Raw genomic sequence first — 26,772 nt, forward strand, 5'->3', positions numbered from 1 at the left:
TGACCTTAAATAAGAGAAAAGGTCAGAGGTCAAACAGCCATCACACCTGATCCTATAATTTACATTGTTCTTTAAAAGGTCAGTTTCTGTGCTACACAGTTATATCATGTTTTCTGTACATTTTGATTATTTTCTTCATTTTCTTGTCCTTTAAAAGCCTCCAGAGGACAGACGCTGCTTCAACTCTAGAATATGTATTTGTGATGATCCCTAATTGGATAAATAAATCAAAATAAACAATGGTTAAGATTGTTTCATGTTAATATTTGTTGTGTTTGTTAGAATAAGTTTCTATTTCAGTTTTCATTCATTCTTTTTGAAACTTTTCATCATTTTTTATTTTTCCCGCTGGTTATGGACGCTGTACAGTTATGATGGGTAACCGTGGCAACAGGAGTTTGTTTTTACAGGTGAGAACAGCTAATTGGCTGATCAGCATCTCAGAAGCTCAGCAGATCTTCAGGGATCAGATGTGCGACTACGTCTCTCTGCATTTAACAAAACGGCCAGAAAAGATTTAAGAGCTGCAGCAAAAACAATTGAGGTGGATTAGCAGAGCTTGACATTACAAAAGAAAATCGTCTCTTCTGCTCAGATATTGAGCTGTTAGCATCTCACAAACAGCTGCAGTCTTCAGTCAGAGGCGTTCTCAGATTTGTTGCGAGGTTGACTGCTACTGGAGATCCTTCGTACCACAACGACTCAAAAGGTGCTTGGATGATGTGAGTTGGAAGAACATTTAATTTCACTTTGGGATAAGTTACATTTTGTAATTTGTAACTGAATAAAGTGAAAGCAGATCATTTGAGGGGCAGAAAGTTTGTCCAGAGATCACCTGCAGCTCAGAGGAGACGCTGCTTCCTTTCCAGGACAGGCGTTCTGCCTCCAGCACGTTTCCCTCCACATGTCCTGGATATCAGATTCCCGAGAGAGCGAGACGGATCGCGCCACAGCAACCATTTCCCCTCTTCTAACTTTATCCCAGAAAAGTCTCATCCTGAACGCAGCACCAAAGGTCCTGCAGCACCAAGCTCAGCTGCAGCACCAAGCTCGGCTGCAGCACCAAGCTCAGCTGCAGCACCAAGCTCAGCTGCAGCACCAAGCTCAGCTGCAGTACCAAGCTCAGCTGCAGCACCAAGCTCAGCAGCACCCTAACTCAGCTGCAGCACCAAGCTCAGCTGCAGCACCTAACTCAGCTGCAGCACCAAGCTCAGCTGCAGCACCTAACTCAGCTGCAGCACCAAGCTCAGCTGCAGCACCTAACTCAGCTGCAGCACCAAGCTCAGCTGCAGCACCAAGCTCAGCTGCAGCACCAAGCTCAGCTGCAGCACCTAACTCAGCTGCAGCACCTAACTCAGCTGCAGCACCAAGCTCAGCTGCAGCACCTAACTCAGCTGCAGCACCAAGCTCAGCTGCAGCACCAAGCTCAGCTGCAGCACCAAGCTCAGCTGCAGCACCTAACTCAGCTGCAGCACCAAGCTCAGCTGCAGCACCAAGCTCAGCTGCAGCACCAAGCTCAGCTGCAGCACCTAACTCAGCTGCAGCACCAAGCTCAGCTGCAGCACCAAGCTCAGCTGCAGCACCAAGCTCAGCTGCAGCACCAAGCTCAGCTGCAGCACCAAGCTCACACAATCAGTGCATCAGACGGTCAGCAGAGAAACAGAGTGGTCGATTTGCTTCCTGACGGATGCAGGGCGTTTACCAAACACAAAAAGCGGCAGCACTTTATTCTATTTCAGTCTATTTTCACTGGCTGCCAGCACATTTTAAAATGAATTTTAAAATGTCAGTATTTACGTTCAGAGCGCCGACCTCTCGGACTTGGAGCCGCTCAGCTCAGCTTGCAGTCAGAGATCTTCCAGCTAAAATTCATTCATTAAGACTGAATTATAATAGGTTTTATGCTTCCTTTTACTTATTTACTTTGAACTTTATTTAGCTAGAGAAGCTGATTGAGAACAAATCCTCTTTTTTAACAACAACTTGTTCAGGAAATATAAAAACTTCATACAGCAGAAAATAGAAGAAAATCATAGAACAAAAAATAAAAATAAACCAAATTTATATTGACCAAACCAGGGTTCAATCCAGTCCTCCAGAGCCATCCTGCAACCTTTAGATACATCTTTACTCCAACAGATCAGGACTGGCTCTCATGGGCCTGGGCTAAGGTTAGAGGTCAGGAGTCAGGGGTTAGCAGCTCTGGAGGACTTGAGCATCCCTGGACTAAACAAACTGCAACACAGGATAAGTGAAGAGTTTTTCTCTGAGTTGATCAAAATTGATATTGGTGTTTATCTTCTGAGCTTCAGTGTTTCTTGCAAGTTGTTTCAATAATGGGTGCAACAAAATGAAATGATGATTCGTCCACTGATGTGATTCATTTATTAGAATGTGAAATGCAGGTATTGCTGAAAAAATGGATGAGTGAGGCAACAGGAGGAAGGATTTGGTTTTTCCAGTGATAGCTTAAAAGATGAATTTGTACCAATTTATTAATCTGGGTGAATGGAGTGATGGCCAGTAGACGAACCTGTGGTGATAATGAGAAAATGTTTGACCTTTGATGTATTGTTTTCATCAGTTTTTTATGCTTTTATCATCTGTTTTTAATCTTTGTTTGTATGTTAAAGCAACTTGTGGTTCTCTGACCTGTGAAAGGTGCGACATAATATTATTTTCCTTTTGTAAGGCTGCAGCACTAACAGTGATGCACATAATGGCACATGTAGTTTGTACTATTTCTTTAAATGATGAGGGAGGTAGATGGACTTCTTTGGGAAAGTAAATGTCAAAAGAAATATATTCATTAGTACATCAAAAAAAAAATAAACTGTTGACCAAAGGGCTCTGCGTGTTTAAATGCCAAAGAATAAAAAGTAAACAAATAAACAAGTTTTGAGATTTAATGAGGTTCTCAGTATTAAAAGACAAGCTGTAATAGAATTTCCTCCAAAACAGCAAGCTGCCATGAAAGGACATCTTTAAGGTTGTTATGGAGGCTTAGTTATTCCTTTTGGTTTGTGTCAAACAGCTCCTCTGTCCAAACAACTGTATTTATTAAATTGGAATGGTTCTTGTTACAAACTAGTTTTTATTGACTGAAGCTCTAAATCTTGACGTGAGATTCAGACTTCAGACAAGACAACCTAGAGAACAGGTTGAGTCTGTTTTCAAGCAAGAATATCAATACAAGTTCATGATACCGTAATAAACTGGCTGTCGGTTTACTTTAAGTATTTCCAGTGATAGTATTTGAAGTTATTTTCTAGATTAGAATGTGTATTCCAATGGACATCAGGAGGGATATATTAGCCAACGCTTAACTATTCGTTCTGTAAGCATTTACACCATAAGTCATTGATTTGATTTCATTTGTTTATCTTGACGTTTGTGAGGATAAATTCTCAGACTTTGTTGAACTGTTTATATTAGAAAAATTATCTTACTTCAAAGTCAAAAGGTGTAAAAATGAGTTGAATCCTGTTTTTTGATGAGTAAAAAATTGGTCTTTGTGTTTTATCCTTCCACATGTGGTTAGAATTAGCTTTATTTATAGGTTTAATTACACCCTGAGTGACATTTTTCCCAAACGGGTTGTTAATTTAAATAAACCCAGGACCGTGGTTTCCACCCGGTCCTTAAAGAGAACGGAACCGGAAGTGAGCAGGGAAACCGTTCCGTCTCTGTTTTCATTCCCGGTTCTCCGTCATGAAGGAGGCGAACATGGCTCCTCCGGTGGACCTCGGGGCTCTGCTTCGGGCGGAGCCGCCGGGGGACGCTTCTCCGGGAGGCCGGGCTGTGTGTGGTCGGTGTGTTCGGAAAGAGCGGCGCCCAGACCGGGGCTCTGAAGGAGACGCTCATCAACACGCTGGCGGACAAACACATCTCTCTCTGTTCGGGTCGGAGGAGGGCGACTCGTCGGACAGCTACGTCCAGGCTCTCTACGACCAGGAGAACCGAGTCCTGTACCTGCTGCTGTCCTCCGTCTGCGACAGCCGGCAGCTGCTGCGGGCCTGTCGGTCCCTGAGCGCCGGGATCAGCCACGCCGACGCCCACGACGTGTGGAAGGGCCTGGAGCGCCAGCACTGCCTGCACCTGCTCTACATGTTCTCCGTGTGCCACGTCCTGCTGCTGGTCCACCCCAGCCAGACCTTCGATGTGACCTACGACCGGCTGTTCCGGGGCCTGGACGCCCTGCGGCAGAAGGTCCTGCCCCTGATCCGGGCCGCCATCAAGGACTGCGCGGTGTCCAAGGAGTGGAAGCTGAACTGCAGGCCGTGTCCTCCGCGGCTGCTGTTCGTCTTCCAGATCAATGCGAGCCTGAAGGTCTGAGCTGCCAGTCAACTTATCTACACCATGTTGCAAATGATTAGGAAAGTGATATTCTCAGATTTTCTTAGATGGCAAATGCAAGTCATGAACTATTACAGTATAAATCAAATGTTTCTGATCAACGCTCCCATCAGAACAGAATTTCTTCAAAATAAAAACTCAAAATGCTCACTTCCAGATTATTATGACAGCAGATTTTCTAAACATTTTATGGATTATGAAGATCTGCAAACAGTCATTCTGTGAATGTGCAGCATAATGGTCACATGTACTAAAACATCTTAACAGACGAGTTACATGTTAATATTGGACCTTCTCTGGTTTCACTGCTCAATTCTTCATCCATTGAACTGGTGAGTTTGTGGAAAGTTTCTGCTTGAATTTCTCTGCAGGATGTCAGAAAACCTTCCAGAGCTGCTGCTTGATGACCTGCATTAAACCCTCAGATCTCCAGAGGTTCCCAACAGGGTCAGAGGTCAGAGGAGGATGGTGACACACCACGAGTTTCTCTCCTTTCTGCCCATAGCAGCCAGAGACACAGAGTTAGTCCTTGCAGCAGATGCTGCATCGTCCTGCATGAAGATGGTTTTGCTGCTGAAGCTTCGGCTTTTTGGACCGAGACAGAAAGTGATCAATCAGAAAGTCCAGATTCTTTGCTGAGGTCATTTTCACACCTTCAGGTCTCTGAAGGGGCCGACCAGCTCTCTCTCTCTCTCTCTCTCTCTCTCTCCCTTGATTTGGGCCCACAGCATGACTCCACCTCCTCCTTGCTGACATCACAGCAGTGTTGGGACATGATGTCCGTCCAGCACCGTCCACGACTGCGTCCATCTGGACCATCCAGGGCTGGACAGCCGTCATCAGTGAACAAGTCTGAAAATGAATCTTCATACCCAGCTGGGCCCAATGCCACTGGGTCTGCTTGTGAGCAGCTTGGGGGCCAAATAGCAAGTTAGGGGTCCAGTAGCAGGTTGGGGGCCCAGTAGCAGGTTGGGGCCCAGTAGCAGGTTGGGGCCAGTAGCAGGTTGGGGGCCCAGTAGCAGGTTGGGGCCAGTAGCAGGTTGGGGCCCAGTAGCAGGTTGGGGCCCAGTAGCAGGTTGGGGGCCCAGTAGCAGGTTGGGGCCAGTAGCAGGTTGGGGGCCCAGTAGCAGGTTGGGGCCCAGTAGCAGGTTGGGGCCCAGTAGCAGGTTGGGGCCCAGTAGCAGGTTGGGGGTCCAGTAGCAGGTTGGGGGCCAGTAGCAGGTTGGGGCCCAGTAGCAGGTTGGGGCCCAGTAGCAGGTTGGGGGCCAGTAGCAGGTTGGGGCCCAGTAGCAGGTTGGGGCCCAGTAGCAGGTTGGGGCCCAGTAGCAGGTTGGGGGCCAGTAGCAGGTTGGGGCCCAGTAGCAGGTTGGGGCCCAGTAGCAGGTTGGGGCCCAGTAGCAGGTTGGGGGCCAGTAGCAGGTTGGGGCCCCAGTAGCAGGTTGGGGCCCCAGTAGCAGGTTGGGGCCCAGTAGCAGGTGGGGCCCAGTAGCAGGTTGGGGCCCAGTAGCAGATTAGGGGCCAGTAGCAGGTTGGGGGCCCAGTAGCAGGTTGGGGCCCCAGTAGCAGGTTGGGGGCCTAGTAGCAGGTTGGGGCCCCAGTAGCAGGTTGGGGGCCAGTAGCAGGTTGGGGCCCAGTAGCAGATTAGGGGCCAGTAGCAGGTTGGGGCCCCAGTAGCAGGTTGGGGGCCCAGTAGCAGGTTGGGGGCCCAGTAGCAGGTTGGGGGCCAGTAGCAGGTTGGGGCCCCAGTAGCAGGTGGGGCCCCAGTAGCAGGTTGGGGCCAGTAGCAGGTTGGGGGCCCAGTAGCAGGTTGGGGCCCAGTAGCAGGTTGGGGCCCAGTAGCAGGTTGGGGGCCAGTAGCAGGTGGGGCAGTAGCAGGTTGGGGCCCAGTAGCAGGTTGGGGCCCAGTAGCAGGTTGGGGCCCAGTAGCAGGTTGGGGGCCAGTAGCAGGTTGGGGCCCAGTAGCAGGTTGGGGCCCAGTAGCAGGTTGGGGCCCAGTAGCAGGTTGGGGCCCAGTAGCAGGTTGGGGCCCAGTAGCAGATTAGGGGCCAGTAGCAGGTTGGGGGCCCAGTAGCAGGTTGGGGCCCCAGTAGCAGGTTGGGGGCCTAGTAGCAGGTTGGGGCCCCAGTAGCAGGTTGGGGCCCAGTAGCAGGTTGGGGCCCAGTAGCAGATTAGGGCCAGTAGCAGGTTGGGGCCCCAGTAGCAGGTTGGGGGCCAGTAGCAGGTTAGGGGACAGTAGCAGGTTGGGGCCCAGTAGCAGGTTGGGGCCCAGTAGCAGGTTGGGGGCCCAGTAGCAGGTTGGGCCCCAGTAGCAGGTTGGGGCCCAGTAGCAGGTTGGGGGCCCAGTAGCAGGTTGGGGCCCCAGTAGCAGGTTGGGGGCCCAGTAGCAGATTAGGGGCCAGTAGCAGGTTGGGGCCCAGTAGCAGGTTGGGGCCCAGTAGCAGGTTGGGGCCCCAGTAGCAGGTTGGGGCCCAGTAGCAGGTTGGGGCCCAGTAGCAGATTAGGGGCCAGTAGCAGGTTGGGGCCCAGTAGCAGGTGGGGCCAGTAGCAGGTTGGGGCCCCAGTAGCAGGTTGGGGGCCCAGTAGCAGGTTGGGGCCCCAGTAGCAGGTTGGGGGCCCAGTAGCAGGTTGGGGCCCCAGTAGCAGGTTGGGGGCCCAGTAGCAGGTTGGGGCCCCAGTAGCAGGTTGGGGCCCCAGTAGCAGGTTGGGGGCCCAGTAGCAGGTTGGGGCCCAGTAGCAGGTTGGGGGCCCAGTAGCAGGTTGGGGCCCAGTAGCAGGTTGGGGCCCAGTAGCAGGTTGGGGCCAGTAGCAGGTTGGGCCCCTGTGGATCCTCCACCTTGAGGCTATTAACTGTTTGCTGCTTTAAGGTCATTTCAGCAGCTGATCTTTTGATTCCAGGAACTGAACAGAAACTTTCCTCTTTAGTCTTTATCTGTAAACCATCTTTGTTCTCAATCAGCCACAAATCTCTTCCAGTACGATGAAAACGCTTCAGTGTTCAATATCTCGTTTTCATAGCTTGTCATGCGGCTCTACACACTGATGGTTTCATCAGCAGATTCTTTCCTCCCATGTTGCTGGAATCCTGATGAATAATGTGGAACATCCTTCTGAAGTAGATTTACTTTGACTGAGCTAAAGTGATCAAGCAGCTCTCTGAAAGTAATTATAGTGATTCAAAGACACACAAAACCATCCATACATTTAATAGCACAACAAAATTTATCTTTATGACACTTTAATCCAATTTGCATAATAATTTGGAACACGGTGTATGTGCTGCTAAATGTGCTAATGGTGGAGAAAGAAACTTACCATGACAGGAAAAGTGTTTATTCACCGTCATTGTGGCTGTGCTCGCTGCAGCACAGCGGAGAGCAAAAGGGAAGGGAAAACTGAGATGAGCAGCGCCACACAAGTTTGTGATAGACAGCTCCCTGCTGATTGGTTGTTTCTAGTCACCAGTGGGGGAAGACAGGAGCTTGTTTTTTTCTTAGATTATCTCATAGCAAACTTATGGTATATAGTGACAGTTTCAACAAAATATGTAAAAAATATATTTTTACAAAAGTTAAATTCTGTAGCTTTGAGTGCAAGCTGACCTGACCTTTAGCCCGCCTCCGTGGCTAGGCCAGCAGGGAAAGTCCCGGAGTTCCCGATGGCCAGTCTGGCACTCAGAGTAACCGGTTCTCTTCTCTTTGCTGTTCCAAAGGTCCGGAACGGCTCGGACTCTGGAGGAAACCCCGAAAAGCCCAAGAAGCATTCCCGAGGAGGCGTCTGCAGCACGCTCTGGAGGACCAGATCTACCGGATCTTCCGTAAAAGCCGCGTCTCACCAACCAAAGCAGCAACTGTCTGTTCACGGTGCCCGCCAACCAGGCCTTCGTCTATGTGATCCCGGCAGCAGATCAGGACCCCGTGGGCGCTTTGCTCGGCCAGCTGCGGTCCAACTGCGTCTTGTCGGATCAGGACTCCGCCCCGGTCCTCACTGGGCCGAGGAGGTACCAGCAAAAGTAGGTCAGCTCGGCAGCCCGGCAGCAGGGAGTCTGGCGGTCCGATGGGAAGCCAGCTGGTGGACTGCAGCCTGAAGGAATTCCTCTGGCAGCACGTCGAGCTGGTTCTGACCAAGAAGGGCTTCGACGACAGCGTCGGCCGCAACCCCCAACCTTCCCACTTTGAGCTGCCGACCTTCACCAAGTGGGTCCAGTTGGCTTCCCGCCTCTACCAGGTCCTGATCATCAACACTGACGAGGAGCTGGCCGAGCTAGCCACTAAGGTGCAAAGCCAGGTGAAGGTCTTGGATGGTTTCCTGGATGCCGACACAAAGTTCTCAGAAAACCGGTGTCAGAAAGCTCTGCCTCTGGCCCACAGCGCCTACCAGTCCAACCTCCCTCACAACTACACCACCACGGTCCACAAGAACCAGCTGGCACAGGCGTTGCGGGTGTACAGCCAGCACGCGAGGGGCGTGGCCTTCCAACGCTATGCGGTGCAGCTTCATGAAGACTGCTACAAGTTCTGGAGCAACGGCCACCAGCTGTGCGAGGAGCGCAGCCTGACAGACCAACACTGCGTGCACAAGTTCCACCTGCTGCCTCAGCCAGGTCAGACGCTCCGCCGGACAGCTAGCGGACAGCTAGCGGACAGCTAGCGGCTCCTGGTGCCACTGTTGATGAAGACAGTTGAAGTGAACATTATTAGTTGATCAATTGTATTAATTTTGATCTAATGGTTGACAATTAACCATAATTCTATCAGCAGTTTTCCTCCCAAATTAATGTCATTTCTGCAGGTGAGAAGCCAGACCTGGACCACAACCCGCCCATCATGAACCACAACAGCAGGGGGCGCTCCACCAGTGCCTGTAACTGCGGCAGGAAGCAGGCGCCTCGAGACGATCCGTTTGACATCCAGGCTGCCAACCACGACTTCTACCAGGTCAGGATCTATGCTGCAGACCAGTTCAATCTATTTCTAGATATCTACACTGCAGACCAGTTCAATCTATTTCTAGATATCTACGCTGCAGACCAGTTCAATCTATTTCTAGATATCTACGCTGCAGACCAGTTCAATCTATTTCTAGATATCTACGCTGCAGACCAGTTCAATCTATTTCTAGATATCTACGCTGCAGACCAGTTCAATCTATTTCTAGATATCTACGCTGCAGACCAGTTCAATCTATTTCTAGATATCTACGCTGCAGACCAGTTCAATCTATTTCTAGATATCTACGCTGCAGACCAGTTCAATCTATTTCTAGATATCTACGCTGCAGACCAGTTCAATCTATTTCTAGATATCTACGCTGCAGACCAGTTCAATCTATTTCTAGATATCTACGCTGCAGACCAGTTCAATCTATTTCTAGATATCTACGCTGCAGACCAGTTCAATCTATTTCTAGATATCTACGCTGCAGACCAGTTCAATCTATTTCTAGATATCTACGCTGCAGACCAGTTCAATCTATTTCTAGATATCTACGCTGCAGACCAGTTCAATCTATTTCTAGATATCTACGCTGCAGACCAGTTCAATCTATTTCTAGATATCTACGCTGCAGACCAGTTCAATCTATTTCTAGATATCTACGCTGCAGACCAGTTCAATCTATTTCTAGATATCTACGCTGCAGACCAGTTCAATCTATTTCTAGATATCTACGCTGCAGACCAGTTCAATCTATTTCTAGATATCTACGCTGCAGACCAGTTCAATCTATTTCTAGATATCTACGCTGCAGACCAGTTCAATCTATTTCTAGATATCTACGCTGCAGACCAGTTCAATCTATTTCTAGATATCTACGCTGCAGACCAGTTCAATCTATTTCTAGATATCTACGCTGCAGACCAGTTCAATCTATTTCTAGATATCTACGCTGCAGACCAGTTCAATCTATTTCTAGATATCTACGCTGCAGACCAGTTCAATCTATTTCTAGATATCTACGCTGCAGACCAGTTCAATCTATTTCTAGATATCTACGCTGCAGACCAGTTCAATCTATTTCTAGATATCTACGCTGCAGACCAGTTCAATCTATTTCTAGATATCTACGCTGCAGACCAGTTCAATCTATTTCTAGATATCTACGCTGCAGACCAGTTCAATCTATTTCTAGATATCTACGCTGCAGACCAGTTCAATCTATTTCTAGATATCTACGCTGCAGACCAGTTCAATCTATTTCTAGATATCTACGCTGCAGACCAGTTCAATCTATTTCTAGATATCTACGCTGCAGACCAGTTCAATCTATTTCTAGATATCTACGCTGCAGACCAGTTCAATCTATTTCTAGATATCTACGCTGCAGACCAGTTCAATCTATTTCTAGATATCTACGCTGCAGACCAGTTCAATCTATTTCTAGATATCTACGCTGCAGTCCAACTTCTTACAGACCGGACAGGAAGTGGAGTCTGTTTCCTGTTTGGAGAAAATGTCTTTGTTCTCTGAGATTGAACTTGACTGAACTGAAATCATAGAAATAAAATAATTGTATTTTGAACAATTCATATTTATGGAAATATTTTCCTGCTTTGATGAGTAATAACGGAAAAGGTTTTCCAGTTGTTTTACAAATCCATCTTTTTTTTCTTCCTTTCTTCCACCAATTAACTCTCTGTGATATTTTAACAATAAGGTATTTTTCTTATTATTGTCAAACCCTATTGGACCGGTATCAGCCCGTCAAATCATTCAGCTGATTCAGTATTTTCCCGTTGGCTCGTTTTGTTTCCACCTGGAGGAGGAAAGCATGTTAAAGTTGGTCTCTTCTGTCGTGCTCAGATCCTGGAGGAGAAATGTTGCGGGAAGCTGGAGCGGATCGGCTTCCCGGTCTTCCAACCCAGCACTCCGGACCCGGCGCCAGCCTCAGACCGGGCGCAGCATCCGCCGTCAGAGACGTCGGGCGACGGGGAGCAGCCGAAGGAGGCGAGCGCGGCTCACAGCCACACGCCCGGCGACGCCAGCCTCAGCCTGGCGCTCAGCCTGGGCCAGTCCACCGACAGCCTGGGGGCGTACGCGGACGCAGATCCGTCCGACGGCCCGGTCCAGCCCAAGAGGCCAAGCCTCGTGGACCGCCAGCCGTCCACCGTGGAGTACCTGCCAGGTAGGACGGTTGAGTCGCTTAGGGAACAGTGGCAAGTTTTTTTTACTGAGGTGAAAAAATGAATATCATAAAATAAAATGATGACGTAATTTCACTGACCACCGCCTGTCGGCCTTCGCTTTGTGTCCTTCTGCGAGTTTCTGTTCATCCCATAAAGTCAAGAGAACTGCCGCCGCCGCTGTGTGTTCACATTGCTATTGAGGCATGTAAATGTTTTTCTCCGTCTCCAGGAATGACACACTCCGCCTGTCCCAAAGGTCTCCTCCCAAAGTTCTCCAGCTGGTCTCTACTCAAACTGGGACCAGCAAAGTCCTACAACTGCCACACTGGTCTGGAGCAGCCGGGCTTCCTGCCGGGCTCCTCTTTCCTGCTGCCGTGGGACTTGGTGATCCGCTCCCGCTCGGAGGAGGACGCTGGCCCCGCGGAGCCTCTAGACGGAGGGACGGCGTCCTGGCCGGCGCCCAACAAGAACCCGGTGGGGAAGCGCGGCGGCGCCGGGCCGGGCCGGAGCCGCCGGAGGGATGACGCGGCGCGGGCCTTCGTGGGGTTCGAGTACGAAGACGGCCGGGGCCGCCGCTTCATCAGCAGCGGACCCGACAAAATCGTAAAGGCGCTGGGGCCGGGCGGCGCCAAGGATCCAGCCAGCAGGGTCCTGAACGCCGACATGCCGCTCTACGTCCGTCGCCCGCTCAGGGCCGCGGCCTGAAGCCGCACTACGCTCAGCTGACTCGGCTTTTCGTGGTGGTGCCTGACGCGCCGCTGGAGATCACCTGAACCCCCAGGTAAACTACAGCAAGCCAGGAGGGCCACGGACACTCATGATGAAGCAAATATTGAAACAGTTGTCTTTACCTGCTGATTATTCAAATGATCAAACTTTCATTAAAAGAATGTTTATTTTCTTATTTAATTCGTTATTTATTTATTTGCATCTGACTTATTCTAACAAGATCCAGAAAGCTGTCAGCTCTTCAACCCTCAGCCTCAGACCAACCTCTGTCTCATGATCTGATGGTTCAATCTGAACTGAATTGTGATGGTTTTAGTTCTTCTGCTGCTTTGCTCTCAGTGTTTTCTGTCTGCAGGTGCAGCCCGGCCCCCTCCCTGCCCAATCTTCCACCCTGAGCAGACGGAAGTGACGCTGCCCAACGACGGCTTCTGGGTTCTGCGCTTTCCGTATTCCTACGCCACCGAGCGCGGTCCCTGCTTCCCCCCGAAGGAGAACCAGCCTCTGAGTAACTACAAGGTGCTGCGAGGCGTCCTGCGGGCCAGCACAGCCAACCCGCCGCAGTGACCCTCAGTGACCCTCAGTGACCCTCAGTGACCCTCAGTGACCCTCAGTGACCCTCAGTGACCCTCAGTGACCCGCGGCACTGTCGGCACGGCCAACCAGGTGCCAGAATCCAGTCTGGGTCTTTAAAGATGCACACAGGAGTTTATGGTTCATTTCTGAAGAATGGAAGCATCATCATTTAAACATGCTAATGCGCGCTATCATGACCAAATGGCTTTTAGTGCATCTCCTTATGCTGCAGTGATTTCTGAAGCAAAGTTGACGAGCTCCAAAAATCTAAATTTCATTGTTGAGATTTTTGACTGTTTTTAAGTTGTTGAAGGAAAAAAGATTTATTACATTTAATATTTTTTTCTAACTTTAACAATTAAGTTTCTGGAGAATTTGAAAATGGGGAATGTACTTTCCCATTTCATTAAAAATAATAGTAGCCAGTAGGGGGTGCTGTGCATGTTTTTTGTTCAATCTGATTCCTGTTGGCTGCATAAGAAATAAATGAAACATGTGTATCATGCAGTCTCATCAGTTACAAATGTTTAGTTTGGTCTCTGATTTAACACTGGAGTGCATTATGTTCTCGTTTCTGTGAATAAATAACCTTTAATTATCAGAGTGATTATTTTCATGGTTTCTGAAATCCTTCATTTTGATGTTCTCATTCCTTAAATTGCACATTTTGTCCACTAGATGGCTCCACTTTGTTTTTAACGCTGTCCAACGTTTCAAATGACAAGCAGTTGCTGCGGAAACCAAGCAGATTGATTTCTTCCAGATGAGCGAAAAACAGCAATAGTGAAAAATATCGACAAAAACAATCAACTTGTTGATGGTAGCAGCTTGAAGACTGATGGGGAGAATTGCATCCCTGGTGAAAATGAATATACTAAGAATGTTTTTTAGAACACTAGAGTAAACTTTAAGTCAGACTAATTATCAGTATACTACACTTAGTATTACTTAAACTGTGACATTTTGGAACAACTAATTTTGTGCTTAGTGTATTTTAATAGTATTTAAATTGTATTAAAGCACAGTTTAAAGTACTTTCTCGTACTGTTTTCGAACAACTTAAGCTACACTTGGTAAACTAAGTATTTTTGCTTTTTATGCAATATGAATGTGCTTGATTAGTTTATTCTGACTATACTATTTTTGTGATTGAATTACATTTAAAATATATTTAGAATGTATTTTCAGTATATTGGCATTACATATTTTATATACACTGCTCCAAAAAATAAAGGGAACACTCAAATAAAACATCCTAGATCTGAATGAATGAAATAAATATGAAAATAATTTCCACCTGTTGTCTATTCCATTTGCACAACAGCAGGTGATATTGATTATCAATCAGTGTTGCTTTCTAAGTGGACAGTTTGATTTCACACAAGTTTGATTTACTTGGAGTTATATTGTGTTGTTTGAGTGTTCCCTGTATTTTTTGAGCAGTATATTTTACTGCCATAGTTTTAGTTTACATGTTTTATTTTGTATTATTTATACTTTTTGTTACGACTCTTATTTTGGAAGATTAAGGTAGGAAGTGGAATCCAGCATGTTGCTAGGTTACCACAGACGCTGCGATATAACAGCGTCGCTTTGACAAGTAAATGCAGAAAGATGATTTAAGTTTAAGAACTGATTTAATCACCTCATTTCTACCTCAAAAGGAAGGTCAGCCAGTTAAAATATGTTTATTTTTTATGTCGATTGTATTCTTGACACCATCTCACTAAGTTTACGTTGAGTTTTAGTTGAACGGTGGTGTTGGTGTCAGGAACCTGAAGCTGGAATAAGAACAACTTCACAGCAGCAGTGAAAAAAACTTAACTGCCAAGAAGAAGAGGTGGAAGTGATAATATGTTAGTGTGATTACAGTAGGCTGCAGTTACACTTCTGGTTCATTATAATTGATGATGAATTAACTTTTTAGTTACTTAATGTCTTTAATTTTTCTGCTTTGCCACTTTGTACATTAATGCTTCATATTCAATGCAAACACATCAGGTACCAGAACACAGAAAATCCATTAACTTTACAGGTCAAACTAATGACATTGTGTCTTCAATATGTTACCATTTTGATGGGGTTTGCATAGGACTGACATGACATCTGTCATGAATATGAAGAAGTCTTTATGTTGTTCTAACTGTTGTCATGAAGTACAATTTTGTAAATAGACACTTTTAATGTAAAGTTGCTTTAAAAATGCCAACTTTGCATTAAAGTGTCATTATTCACAAAATAATCCAAAGTTGGCACTTTTAATCAAACTTTTAAAGCAACTTCTCATTAAAAGTGTGATTATTTACTGAATGAAAATTCATGACACAGTTTGTTCCTAACAGATGTTATGTTTATGATAGTATCACGTCAGTCTTATTCACAACCCATCAAATAAAGTCTCACCCAAATTTTCAGGAGTACGCTGCCAATAAACCATCACAGAAATGTACAAATCGTCAATTCAATTAAAAGTTTACAGTCAACATGCTTATGAAAACTAGCACAATAAAACAACAGTTACCCTAGCAACCAAAATCAACAGAAGCAAGACTGTGACAAAAGACGAACCACATCCGGTTAAGCAGTCTTCAAAATAAAAGACTTCCGCTATCCAAAGAAATCATGCCTCCCACTTAAATGTTTCACTTCGGCGTTTGTAATTATATACAGTCGTGTTAAATTCAAATAATATTAATCATCATGCAAATTATACTTAACAACAAACATGTGTAAAGAAGCCACAACATCCATGTCTTTCTCATTTCCTATCTCCATTTCCATCCGAACTATTCACGTACCCGTTTATGCCCAAATCCGACATGTTTCCATGTGTTTTGTTGTTTTTTTCCCGCTTCGCTGCGGCCTTCCAAGCAGTCGGAGGCGCAGCGGCTTCTTGTGACTCGGACTGTTTGGACCAGATACAGACGCCCAGCAGCTGCAGCTCCGTGTTGCCACAACAGAAGGTGATAGTTAGCGGCAGCTTGGGCCTGCTTTGTCCTTCAGCTAACCACCGGAAGCTGACCACCGGAAGCTAACAACCAGAAGCTACCCACGGAAGCTGACCACCGGAAGCTAACCACCGGAAGCTAACCAATTGGAAGCTAACAAGTAGCTAACCAATTGGAAGCTAACAAGTAGCTAACCATTGGAAGCTAACAAGTAGCTAACCAATTGGAAGCTGAAACATGGTTTCTCTGATCAGATCACTGCAGTCTGGTTTTAATATCAGTTTCAGTTCTGTAGATCGGTTCCTGTGTAAGAAATGTACAGACACAACTCGACTTTTGAATATCTGAGGGCATTATTTTTCTTGTGTTAAAACAGTTTGAATCATATTTGAGAAACACAATGGTTCCATTTGTCTTGGTATTTACATAACAGACATTATTGACGTCGTCACAAAGGGCTGAAGTCATCAAGTCTGTCTCAGTAAATCTACGTCTGTCTCCTGGGAAATATTAATGTCCCAGAAATTAACTTTCCAACACACAGCATATCACACTGATTTTAGTGTTATGGCACATTTTAAAGTCACTTGGCTCTAGAAATCACTTCATTTATAAAAATGTTATTCTTACTCATGTAAATATAACATTACACAACAGAATTTCAATTCAGAAAACTTAAGAGATTTGTTAATTGTGTTCAGGGAACAGGCTAACTCCAGTTAGCAATACAAGCTAATCAGAACATATTTGTCTCCATTTTGTCTGTTCAAATACAAAAACAATGTGTCCACAGATAAATGCTGTACATTGTTTTGTTTTTTGTTGAGTTAGAATCAATCAGAAAAGTGCTTATTTATTATTTCTCCATCTTTCTGTTTGTTTTACTTGAACAGCAGCCATTGAATTTGAATTCAGAGAAATTCTGACAATCGAATACAAGTTGAACTCAGCCTAAGGGGGCCCAAAGTGGGCGCTGGAGGGCCGGCATCCTGCATGTTTTAGTTCTCTCGCTGGTGGTAGTATCAACCATTTCAGCAGGTCAGTGTCCTTCTGAGGCCTCTAATGAGCCATCATTTGATCCAGGTTTGTTAAACCAGGGAGAGAACTAAAACACGCAGGATGCCGGCCCTCCAGGACCCACTTTGGGCCCCCTGGCCTAAGCCTACCCATGATCACACTTGTTTGCACCATGTAGAGACTTTTTATTTGATGCTATCATAAAATAAATCACCTGGTTTTCAGCAAACAGCCATACAGGTCAGAAAAAAATATTAAATGATAGAATTTACAGTTTGAAAAAGATATATTGCATTCAGATTAGTAAAGAAACAAAGGACAGTTTGCTAGAAGATTTGGATTGACAAGAAGCCAAATCATGTCATTTTTAGGTTATAAAACAGTATTGATGTGATAACTACAGTTCATATCCTCCGTTTTGTATAAGTTCCCTTTTTTATTGATTTACTAACTGTAAGCTGTTTTATACACATCGACTCAAATGATGGGGTATCAGTTTCATATCTGAAAACTTTGTTTCCCTTTGTTATGCTTCTACTTATTTGCTCTAAGATTGAAACCTCTGATCAAAACAACTCCAGGAGTAAGTAACTGATTTTGTCTTTTCTGACATAAGACTATGACTAGGACATAGAAAGTTCATTGAAATAATCTGTAGGTTCAAAACTTCTCCCTGGTTGGTTCTAATGGTCAAACATCTCCAGGTACCATGTCGAGTGTGAAATGATCAAAATCACATGAACTGCTGAAAGGGCAAAACCACCAGCAGCAAATAGCCGGCATCAACAATGAGCTCCATTTGACATGTAAGATCACAGGACCCACAATTTTCTCTCAGTCTTGCTTCAGTTATATCTTTCCTGTGCTGCCGCCAGGGAAGGCGGGGTCGTTGCTCACTTGTATTTTTGTCAAATAGTTGAAATCAACAACGTAGCGGCAGTTGGAGGAGCTGAAGAGCACCGGCGTGAACTCGTAGCCCCACAGGATCTCCTGAGGGATGTACGAGGTGCGGCTCTGGCACGTGGCCGCCGTCGACTCCATGGTGCCGTTGAGCGTTATGAGCAGCTCAAAGTTTCGGTTGCTCAGGGTTTCTGGGTCAGTCCTGCCAATGGGCTCTTCTCGTCAATAATGTGATAAAAGGTCAGCGGGAGGATCAGGAACGGACAGTCTCCACTGGTGTCCATGTAGAAATCTACAGAGCTCTGGTGGATCTGCGTCTTCTCTCCTTCTTCTGTCACATTGGACTTAAACAGCTTTCCCGTGAGCTGGCACTGGATCAGCAGACTCTTCCTCATGTTGGCCACTCTCACCATCAGACACAGCTTGCCTTGGTGCCTGCAGATCACCGCCACCTGGCTGAACTTTATCGTTTCTGCTCGCTTCTTGGGTCGGGCCAGTTTGGCCAGAAAGGCACCGGTGACAAAGATCTCAGCCAGACCAGTGATGACGAGTTGAGCCACCAGCGTGAAGATCGCCAGAGGACACTCTTCAGAGATATACCGGAAACCGTAACCTATGGTGGTCTGCGACTCCAGAGAGAACAGGAAGGCTCCGGTGAGAGTACTCACATGCATCACGCAGGGGGTGGGTAGAATTGGGCAGAGTGTCAAAATCTCCGTTCCCCATGCCGATGAAGAAATAGAAGACTCCAAAGATGAACCAGGTCGCGACGAAGGTGGAGGCAAACAGAGTGAGTTTGTAGCGCCACTTCATGTCCACCACCGTCGTCCAGATGTCGTGCAGGTAGAGCTTGACCATTCCTTCCACGTTGTCGATCTGAACATTGTTGTGACCGTCTTTGGACACGATCCTTCGCTGAACCTCTGACTTCCTGTTGACCATGATGCTTTGCTTCAACAAGTACTGGCTGTAACTGAAGAGGTTTTATTGGCACATTCCAGATTAAAGAGCTGGCAACAGACACAAACAGAAATACGATTAATATTCTCATAAAGCTGTTTTTCTGTGATTGCCAAAGTCTTCAGTCAATCATTTCTGTATCTTTTGCTTCCAGAGATCCAGATTCTCTTCTAATCTTTGAAAGTCTTCTTTAAATGAATGGTGACTTTTTGCAGGTACTGAAAGATTTTCTGTCTCCAGGCTATGGACTGTTCAGTGAGTGCTGAGCTAAATCAGTTTTCAAGGCAAACCCTCAGGAAACCTTGACAATTATTGACTAGGACCAGATCAGAATGCATGAAAGATATTTGGAGTGATTTTTAAATGTTTGTATTGTGATGTACGGGATTAAAGAACAATCCAACAACTAAAGAAAGTGAAGTCACCAAACTATGTACAGCTGTTTAATCCACAGGGTTTAATGGTAGAAAACATCCGTCCATCACTGAGCCTGACTTAAGTTAGCCTAACATGAGCACTGTTAGCCTGAAGCTAAGCTAATGCAGTCAGAAAGGCCCTGGATGGGATTCAGAAACTCTTCCATGCACTTATGTACCAAGTAAAAAACGACTTTACACTAAAATATTAAGCAGCTTGTCGCCTTGAATAGTTTTCATCTGAGGTCCACAGAGTTAAAAATTAACAAACGACATTAGAGACCAATAAGTGAGTTATTGGTGAGTCATAAACAGAATTGGTTCACTGAAGGTCAGTCAGAAAATACATAAAACTGCTGCAGATTAAATAAACGCTGCATGTTTCATCAGAGTGCCACAGTCAAAACAAACCCAGATCATTATTCCTCCACCATCGTGCTTGAAACATAAATTGTGCTTTCTTTCATTTTCTAAATTAAGTTGGATTTATCTTAAAGTAAACTTAAGTTACGCAGCAGAACAATCATTAAAAGCACAATCCAACTAAAAATACAACAGAATGAAGGTTATGGAGTTTCCTAGTCAAAGTAATGAGTTATGATGGAGATGTTGTGGCTTAAAGACCTGCGCTGTCACGGAAAAGCAATTCTGCAAATGAACGATTCAAAATTTCTCCTCAGTGACGTTACAGACTCTGACTGCTCCGTTATTTTCTCACTTGGTTTGGAAGATTTTCACTGTAGAAACACAAAATATTAACAAACATTTTTGGTCTAGTTCAAGTTCAATTGAAATGAGACTGAAGTAACTCATGACTAACAGGAAGGAACTTGTTTTACCAGTAATTCTTAATATTGATCAAAAGTTCTAATTAAACTGGTAAATAATTTATTAATAACATGACATTTTTCCCAGGTTTTAAGTGAAATAATCTGCCAGTGGAACTGGAACCTTTTCCATTAAAATTAAGACATGACTGATTTAAATAAGCTCCCTTCTCTTCCTGTAAGTTTGTTTTGTCTTATTTCAAGTGAACAAAGATATTTGCACTCAAAACTAGAGAAAAATACTTGGTAAGATTTTGTGTTTTTGCAGTGTTCTCCTCAATAATTGAAGCCATAATTTGAAAACAATATTTTTTGTCTTTTTTCCACTTTATGTTTGTCTGATATCAAATTTTGTTTGATGGCCTGAAAGACAGAAGTACTTTTTAGTACTTCTATATAAATACCAATTCTTTATCTTGTTCCAAGTTTGTCAGTGTCACCAAACTGAATATTATTCCACAGAATTATTAGAAGTAAATGAGTTATCACATGGAAACGTTTAAACACATTCCTCAGGAGTAGATAAAGTATTAACCATGAAGCATTATTAATGAATTGATAATCATTCATTTCCTCATCAGTCCGTTTACTCACCTCTGAAAAGCTCGTCCTCAGAAATGTGAAACTGAGCCTGAAGTTCAGTGTCTTCTTTCTCTGTTTGTTGTGAGATCTCAACTTTGGCACAATGAGGAACGGAGCGAGACAAAGCCGAGCGTAATCTGTGATCGGGGGCCGGCTTTGTTTCCCTCCCCTCCCCTGTCCACAGGTAGCAGCAACAAGGTGAGCGCCTGACGTTTGTTTCCTTCTTTTACGGTTGTTGTTGCTTCATACAAGCCCAGATTTCCGGCTTTCAGAGCGTCTGAAGGACACGATGAACTTTGTGACAGACAAAAGGTCAAACTACTGGAGGAACGCATGACGTGAATTATCTGATAAATTCTCTAAATTTCTATAAGTACGAACTCAAATTCATTTTGACACCTGGAGATGGTAGTTGGTCATTTATTTAATCAGGACTGGTATTAGTAAATCAAATATATTTGTTGTTGATGTGTTATCTTGGACGCCTCAGTAAAAGTTTAAACTTGTGGTAAAAAGTAAATTTGATCAGATTTAGAGCATCGATTTGTTTCTTTCTAACCTGGTGTAACTTTAGCAAACGGGGGAAATTTTCACTAAGAAAATCAGAAAATGTGGTTTATGTGTGTATCCAACCCCCGTTACTCTGATACCCTGAAAATACGATTCAGTCGACCTGCATAAACCTGATCAGGGCTGAAACTGACCGTTAATTTCTTAAATAATAACACCATTGATTATTCAGGCGACAATTTACATAAAAGATTTGACATTCACTTTTTATACACTTTCAGTCTTTTTCAAACAATATTAGAAATACATGAAAAGATGTGAATAAACAAATAATTTAATTATTTTTTTAAATAACAAAATGAAAATGTTATTATCAAAGAATGAAATTAAAATTTTTTTGTGTACGCTTGATTGTTGTAGATTAATTGTTCATTTTTTTTCATTAACTGATTAATAATTGAGAGCAAAAGGTGATTCATTAGAGGTTTCTAATGAGTTCTGGTAAAATGTGCTTGCAGACAAATGTCTTTATCTTAAAAAGACAGTTTTGATTTAATTACGGTTCTGACTGTTATTCTTCAGCAGGTGGCCTTTTTGAGTTTATACTCCAGTTGAAGGTTAATTGATTACTAAATTAGTTGATGATATTTTTTAATAATCGATGAATAATGTCATGCTTGAGCCTGATCAATTAAAATGACCCTCGGTGTTCATCCAGTTTGGTCTCCAAAGGAAGGAAATTGTAGATAAATGTGTCAAATGACCTAAAAAACACCAAAGTTTGTTGCAACGAGACGAGATGGAAAACGGTCAGCTGAAGGTTTTCTGAGCATGAAATATTTGGAAAAAGAGTTTTTTTCTTTTTGCAACAAAGTGAATGATTACTGGAAACAAGCAGCAGCAGGGCTGAATGACAAAATGCCTATGGTCTAAACAAAGTCCAATGCGGGATTCTTTTGGTGGAGAAATGGACGGTTCACTGATTAAACAAACACTTTAATTAAGTGTTAAAAAGTGAAGCTACAAACAAATGTGCAGCAAAGCTTTGGTGTAAAAATGAAGGATTCTGTTTTCCCAGCAGAAACAGTAGCAGTAAAGTTTGTTTAAGAGAATTAAACATGTTTCAGGGCAGAGGAAGTGACGTTTACTGGGTGACCGCCCTTGGATCCTCAGCTTTATCATTAACTTCATTTCGTCACTTATCCTTTCTCATCCTGATGCATTTGTCTGCAAATGTTGATGTTGACAAGAACTTTATGATTCAGTTTAACGTGTTTATTTCAGGTGAAACCCAACACTTTATTTCAACAGAAACATGTTAAAATATTACAAATAATTAAAATTGAATTGAATAAAATAACAGCATGTCATAAAAGAATTGTAAACATCTGCTGGAGCCGCTATTATTTATCTGCAGGAATATTTGATGAACTAACGTTAATGTTTCTCTGACATGTTTAAAAAAAACCAAAGACAATGTTTAAAACAAACAAAAACGCTATTTCAAACTTATTTTAAAGTCATTATTTTAACAATAGTTTGTGTTAGTTTCAACCCATTATTACTTATGCTTTTATTTTGAAATTTTGACCAGAGTCGTTCAAATCGGCGAATGTCGCACTCTTATTTTGAAAGATTTACCCGGATACTGAGTTGTTTCTGTTCCTGTGGATTTGTCATTCAGAAGCAAAGCAAATAAATGTAAATCTTGTAAAAGCAGCTTATGACGCCAGCCGCCATTTCGCGGCCTGCGGCTCGGAGATGAGCGTCAGTCTGGATATCAAACTGAAAAGAGCCAACAAAGTCTATCATGAGGGGGTAAGAGACCCGAACCCGCCCCGCTAACGTTAGCCTTCCTCTGTTTGCTCTACAAAACCATTGATAAGCTATGTGGACTAGCTAGCATAGACAGTTAGCTTGCTAATTCGCAACAAGCTAATTCGCAGTCACGTGACCAGCAGCTGCTTCCATGGTGTGACGAATTTGGTCACCAAATTAAATTCTGTGCTCGATTATTATTTCTTTGCGTGATAATAAATAATCAATATAATTTAAAATCTTCAAGACAACATGAATAAAAATATAATTTTATGCTTTCGTTTTGTTTTGAGCGCCATAGAAACCTGATGTGGGTAGCTTAGCTTAACCTCAGCGGGTTAGGTAGAGCTTGGTGTGAACTTATCTGTTCAAAATGTTTCTTAAAACTAAACTTTTATCTAAATAAATGATGGTAATCGATAAAAGTGATACGAACAATTTATTATTTCTTTATGTAGCTATATGGCAGCAGCTCACAAAACAAGTCCTGCTTTTAAAAAACGTTTCCGTTTTGAATCTTTCAGACGCCAGTCATAAAAAATGTGATCTCTGTCATTAATCTGTTTTCAAATTTATTGGTATTCATTGATCATCTATTGAACAAAAAGTGGAGCAAATGGCAAAACTATCAATTCCAACTACCCTGATACTTGTTGACATTTTAACAACTATCACTTTTAGATTTTAAACATTGAAATTATTTTGAGAACAATAAATCTAAATCTTTATCATAAGAATTTTATTGCAATAAATTAAATTTTTTTATAGTTTTGCATTCATTTCTGTAAATGGCTTTTATTGAGTCTCGTCTCCAGTTGATTAATCAATTACTGAATTAGTTATTCTAATAATCGATTAATAATAATCCTGATTCTACAGCAGCAGCTGATTCCGGTCTGTTTCAGGAAACTGTGGCTGGTGTCGTCACGTTGTGCTGCAAGGAGCCGCTGCAGCACAACGGCATCGCGCTCAGCATGGACGGCATCGTCAACCTGCAGCTCAGCTCCAAGAGCGTCGGCGTCTTTGAGGCGTTTTACAACTCGGTCAAGGTGGGATCCGCCGACCGGACCGGACTCTGGAGCACTCTGCTCCTCTGGAGTTCAAAAAGTCTGAGAGACTGAGAAGCTTTAAAGATGAAAGGCTGTAGATAAGAATTATTGTAACTATTGTTAATCATGATGATTAATTGATTAGTCGGATAGAAAAACGAGGCACATCTGCTGATGTTCCTTTGAATAATCTGGTGAAGCTAAAACCAACCTGAAGCTTTTGGTTGAATGTTTTTACGGAAAGAGTTTTTCTCATCTTAAGTGCAAAATGTTTTTTAGTTTTTGTTCTTTCAGCAAATGGCCTTTTTATTCTCCAGTTAACAAAATCAGTTGCCGATTATTTCGAAAATCGATCAATCTCATTGGTAGCTTGATAAATGAAGCATTCATTCAGATCTAATTCAGATCTAAACTTAGAAAATAATTTCTGTCTGCCGGTTAATCTGCAGCCAATCCCGCTGATCAGCAGCAGCATCGAGGTGGCCAAGGCCGGGAAAATCCCAGGAGGGAAAACGGAAATCCCGTTTGAGTTTCCGCTCGTCAGCAAAGGCAACAAAGTTCTGTACGAGACTTACCACGGCGTCTTCGTCAACATCCAGGTTGGGCTCCACGTTAGCCTGTCTGCTAACGATCTCCAATTGATCGCTAACCAGAGTCTGAAACAGATTCAGGCTCAGCAGTTTGTGTTCCAACTTTCTGACGTTTGCCTCTTTGCTGCTCAGTACACGCTGCGCTGCGACCTGAAGCGCCCCCTGCTGGCCAAAGACCTGAGCAGGAGCTGCGAGTTCATCGTTCACAGTCAGGTGATCGTCAGCAAAGCTTCGATTAGACGCTCATTATCTTATTGATTATTACATTTTGATTGGTTTTTTATTTCAGCCTCAGAAATCAAAAATCATTCCGACTCCAGTCAAGTTCAGCATCACTCCAGAGACGCTGCAGAATGTCCGCGAGGTGCGACCTTTGACCTGCTGCTATCACATTACAGCCAGCCGATCGATCAATCTGTTGATTAATCTTTTATTCCTTTACTGAAGGTTTCATCATTTGCAGCTAAAATGCTAAAATCATCACCATCAGAAAAGCTGAATGTCGATGCAGAGCTGATCTGGGATTAATTATTGACGAACTGATTAATAATTTGATAGAATTCATTGGAGATTTTTAGGGAATTTGAACTTGTGTGTAAAAAAAGGGAAGCTAGGGTCAGCGGTTCTGGAAACGTCTGCAGGCCCGTTTCACCGATCGTTTGTGTCGGCAGAGGAGTCAGCTGCCGCGCTTCCTGATCCGAGGACATCTGGACGCCACCAGCTGCGTCATCAGCCAACCGCTCACCGGGGAGGTGCAGGTGGACAAATCCGACGTCCCCGTCAAGAGCATCGAGCTACAGCTGGTCCGGGTGGAGACCTGCGGTGAGTTACCCTCTCCCTGAACGCCCGCCTGGCGTCGGCGCCCCCTGGAGGTTTCCTGTTTTACCTACAGGCTGCGCCGAGGGCTACGCGCGAGACGCCACGGAGATCCAGAACATCCAGATCGCAGAAGGAGACGTCGGCCACGGCCTGCCCATCCCCGTCCACATGGTGTTCCCCCGACTCTTCACCTGCCCACCCTGGAGACCACCAACTTCAAAGTAGGTCAGTACAACCGGCCAATCAGAGCAGCCGGCCATTCAGAGCAACCGGCCAATCAGAGCAGCCAGCCAATCAGAGCAGCTGGCTATTCAAAGCAGCCGGCCAATCAGAACAACCGCCAATCAGAGCAGCCGGCCAATCAGAGCAACCGGCCATTCAGAGCAACGGCCAATCAGAGCAACCAGCCAATCAGAGCAACCGGCCAATCAGAGCAGCCGGCTATTCAAGCAGCCGGCCAATCAGAGCAGCGGCCATTCAGAGCAGGCCAATCAGAGCAACCAGCCAATCAGAGCAACCGGCCAATCAGAGCAGCCGGCTATTCAAAGCAGCCGGCCAATCAGAGCAGCCGGCCAATCAGAGCAGCTGCTATTCAGCAGCCGGCTATTCAAAGCAGCCGGCCAATCAGAGCAGCCGGCCAATCAGAGCAGCTGGCTATTCAGAGCAGCCGGCCAATCAGAGCAACCGGCCAATCAGAGCGCTCCCCCTTCACTTTTCAGCTGCATCTGGTGATTCTTTTGCATCATTGATTGATCGATCAGTTAAAGAGGAGAAACGCTTCAGCCTTTCTGCTGGACTGAAGATTATTATTAACAGATCAATAACAAAAGATGACTAATAGATCTTCACAGAAGTTGAAGCAGGTGAAACGATTTGAAACAATTCCACTTCAGTTTTTGGTCAGACATTTATATATTTAATCTGTGTAGAATTTATGTCTTGTCGTTTTTCTTCCAGAAATCTTTCTGCCTTTATTTAACCTTTACACCAATCAATTACTAAATTAGTTGATCATTTCTATAATCAATCATTTCAGCTCCGGTTTATCAGGAACTAACGAGTTGTTTTTTTCTCAGAGTTTGAAATCAACGTCGTCGTCATCCTGCAGGACGATCACCTGATCACCGAGAACTTCCCTCTGAAGCTCTGCAGAGTCTGATCCATCGATCAGTGATCCATCGATCAGTGATCCATCAAATACAGTCTGAACTGCATAGATTTGCTCACTGAACATATTTGAGGTGAAATTCAAACATTAATATTTGAACTAAAATCAGAATGCAGTCCATAATTTTTCTGCTTGTTCTCAAACTTTGATGAATTTATGCTCAGATTTATTGATTCCACCTCATTTCTCCTAACTTTGTTTCTATTAATCATGTTTGATGAGCAGAATTTATCTGAGCTATAAAATGGAAAATAAATTACATGTTTCAGGAGATTCCAGTGAGTTTATTTACTGTTTGCTTAAATTATCAGTGAAAAAACTTTCCATAAATTTATTTTATTTTGTAAATGATTTTCATTTTGGTCCTGAATAACTATATTTTAGTTGATT

General features: G+C 44.3%; 2 protein-coding genes, 1 long non-coding RNA gene and 1 pseudogene across 4 annotated transcripts; 3 read left to right on the forward strand and 1 right to left on the reverse strand.

Annotated features, from left to right (window-relative positions):
- The first annotated feature begins 3,711 nt into the window (after window positions 1-3,711).
- On the forward strand, window positions 3,712-13,379 carry LOC129356321 (nonsense-mediated mRNA decay factor SMG8-like; annotated as a pseudogene).
- Window positions 5,071-6,021, forward strand: LOC129356322 (uncharacterized). The gene is made up of 3 exons (XR_008605393.1): window positions 5,071-5,305; window positions 5,885-5,941; window positions 5,997-6,021. It is a non-coding gene; the product is annotated as an uncharacterized LOC129356322 (long non-coding RNA).
- A 2,542-nt stretch (window positions 13,380-15,921) lies between the features above and the next one.
- kcnj15 (potassium inwardly rectifying channel subfamily J member 15) lies at window positions 15,922-20,620 on the reverse strand. The gene is given in 4 exon segments (XM_055025913.1): window positions 15,922-17,837; window positions 17,840-18,332; window positions 18,334-18,653; window positions 20,441-20,620. Coding segments are annotated over 3 exon segments (990 nt in total). The 5' UTR covers window positions 18,586-18,653; window positions 20,441-20,620; the 3' UTR covers window positions 15,922-17,592.
- Window positions 20,621-22,584: 1,964 nt separating this feature from the next.
- On the forward strand, window positions 22,585-26,655 carry LOC129356319 (vacuolar protein sorting-associated protein 26C-like). Of its 2 annotated transcripts, none has more exons than XM_055025912.1 (8): window positions 22,585-22,756; window positions 23,662-23,805; window positions 24,255-24,404; window positions 24,528-24,608; window positions 24,685-24,759; window positions 25,067-25,217; window positions 25,288-25,439; window positions 26,291-26,655. In XM_055025912.1, exons 1-7 carry the CDS (start codon window positions 22,700-22,702, stop codon window positions 25,437-25,439), a joined length of 810 nt encoding a protein of 269 aa, XP_054881887.1. In that variant the 5' UTR covers window positions 22,585-22,699; the 3' UTR covers window positions 26,291-26,655. The 2 variants fall into 2 exon arrangements, with proteins under 2 accessions (XP_054881887.1, XP_054881886.1); XM_055025911.1 differs by having other exon boundaries at window positions 25,288-25,435.
- Window positions 26,656-26,772: the final 117 nt, after the last annotated feature.

The sequence above is a fragment of the Poeciliopsis prolifica genome, unplaced genomic scaffold, assembly GCF_027474105.1.
Source record: "Poeciliopsis prolifica strain line A6 unplaced genomic scaffold, Auburn_PproV2 SCAFFOLD165, whole genome shotgun sequence".
Taxonomy (NCBI): domain Eukaryota; kingdom Metazoa; phylum Chordata; class Actinopteri; order Cyprinodontiformes; family Poeciliidae; genus Poeciliopsis; species Poeciliopsis prolifica.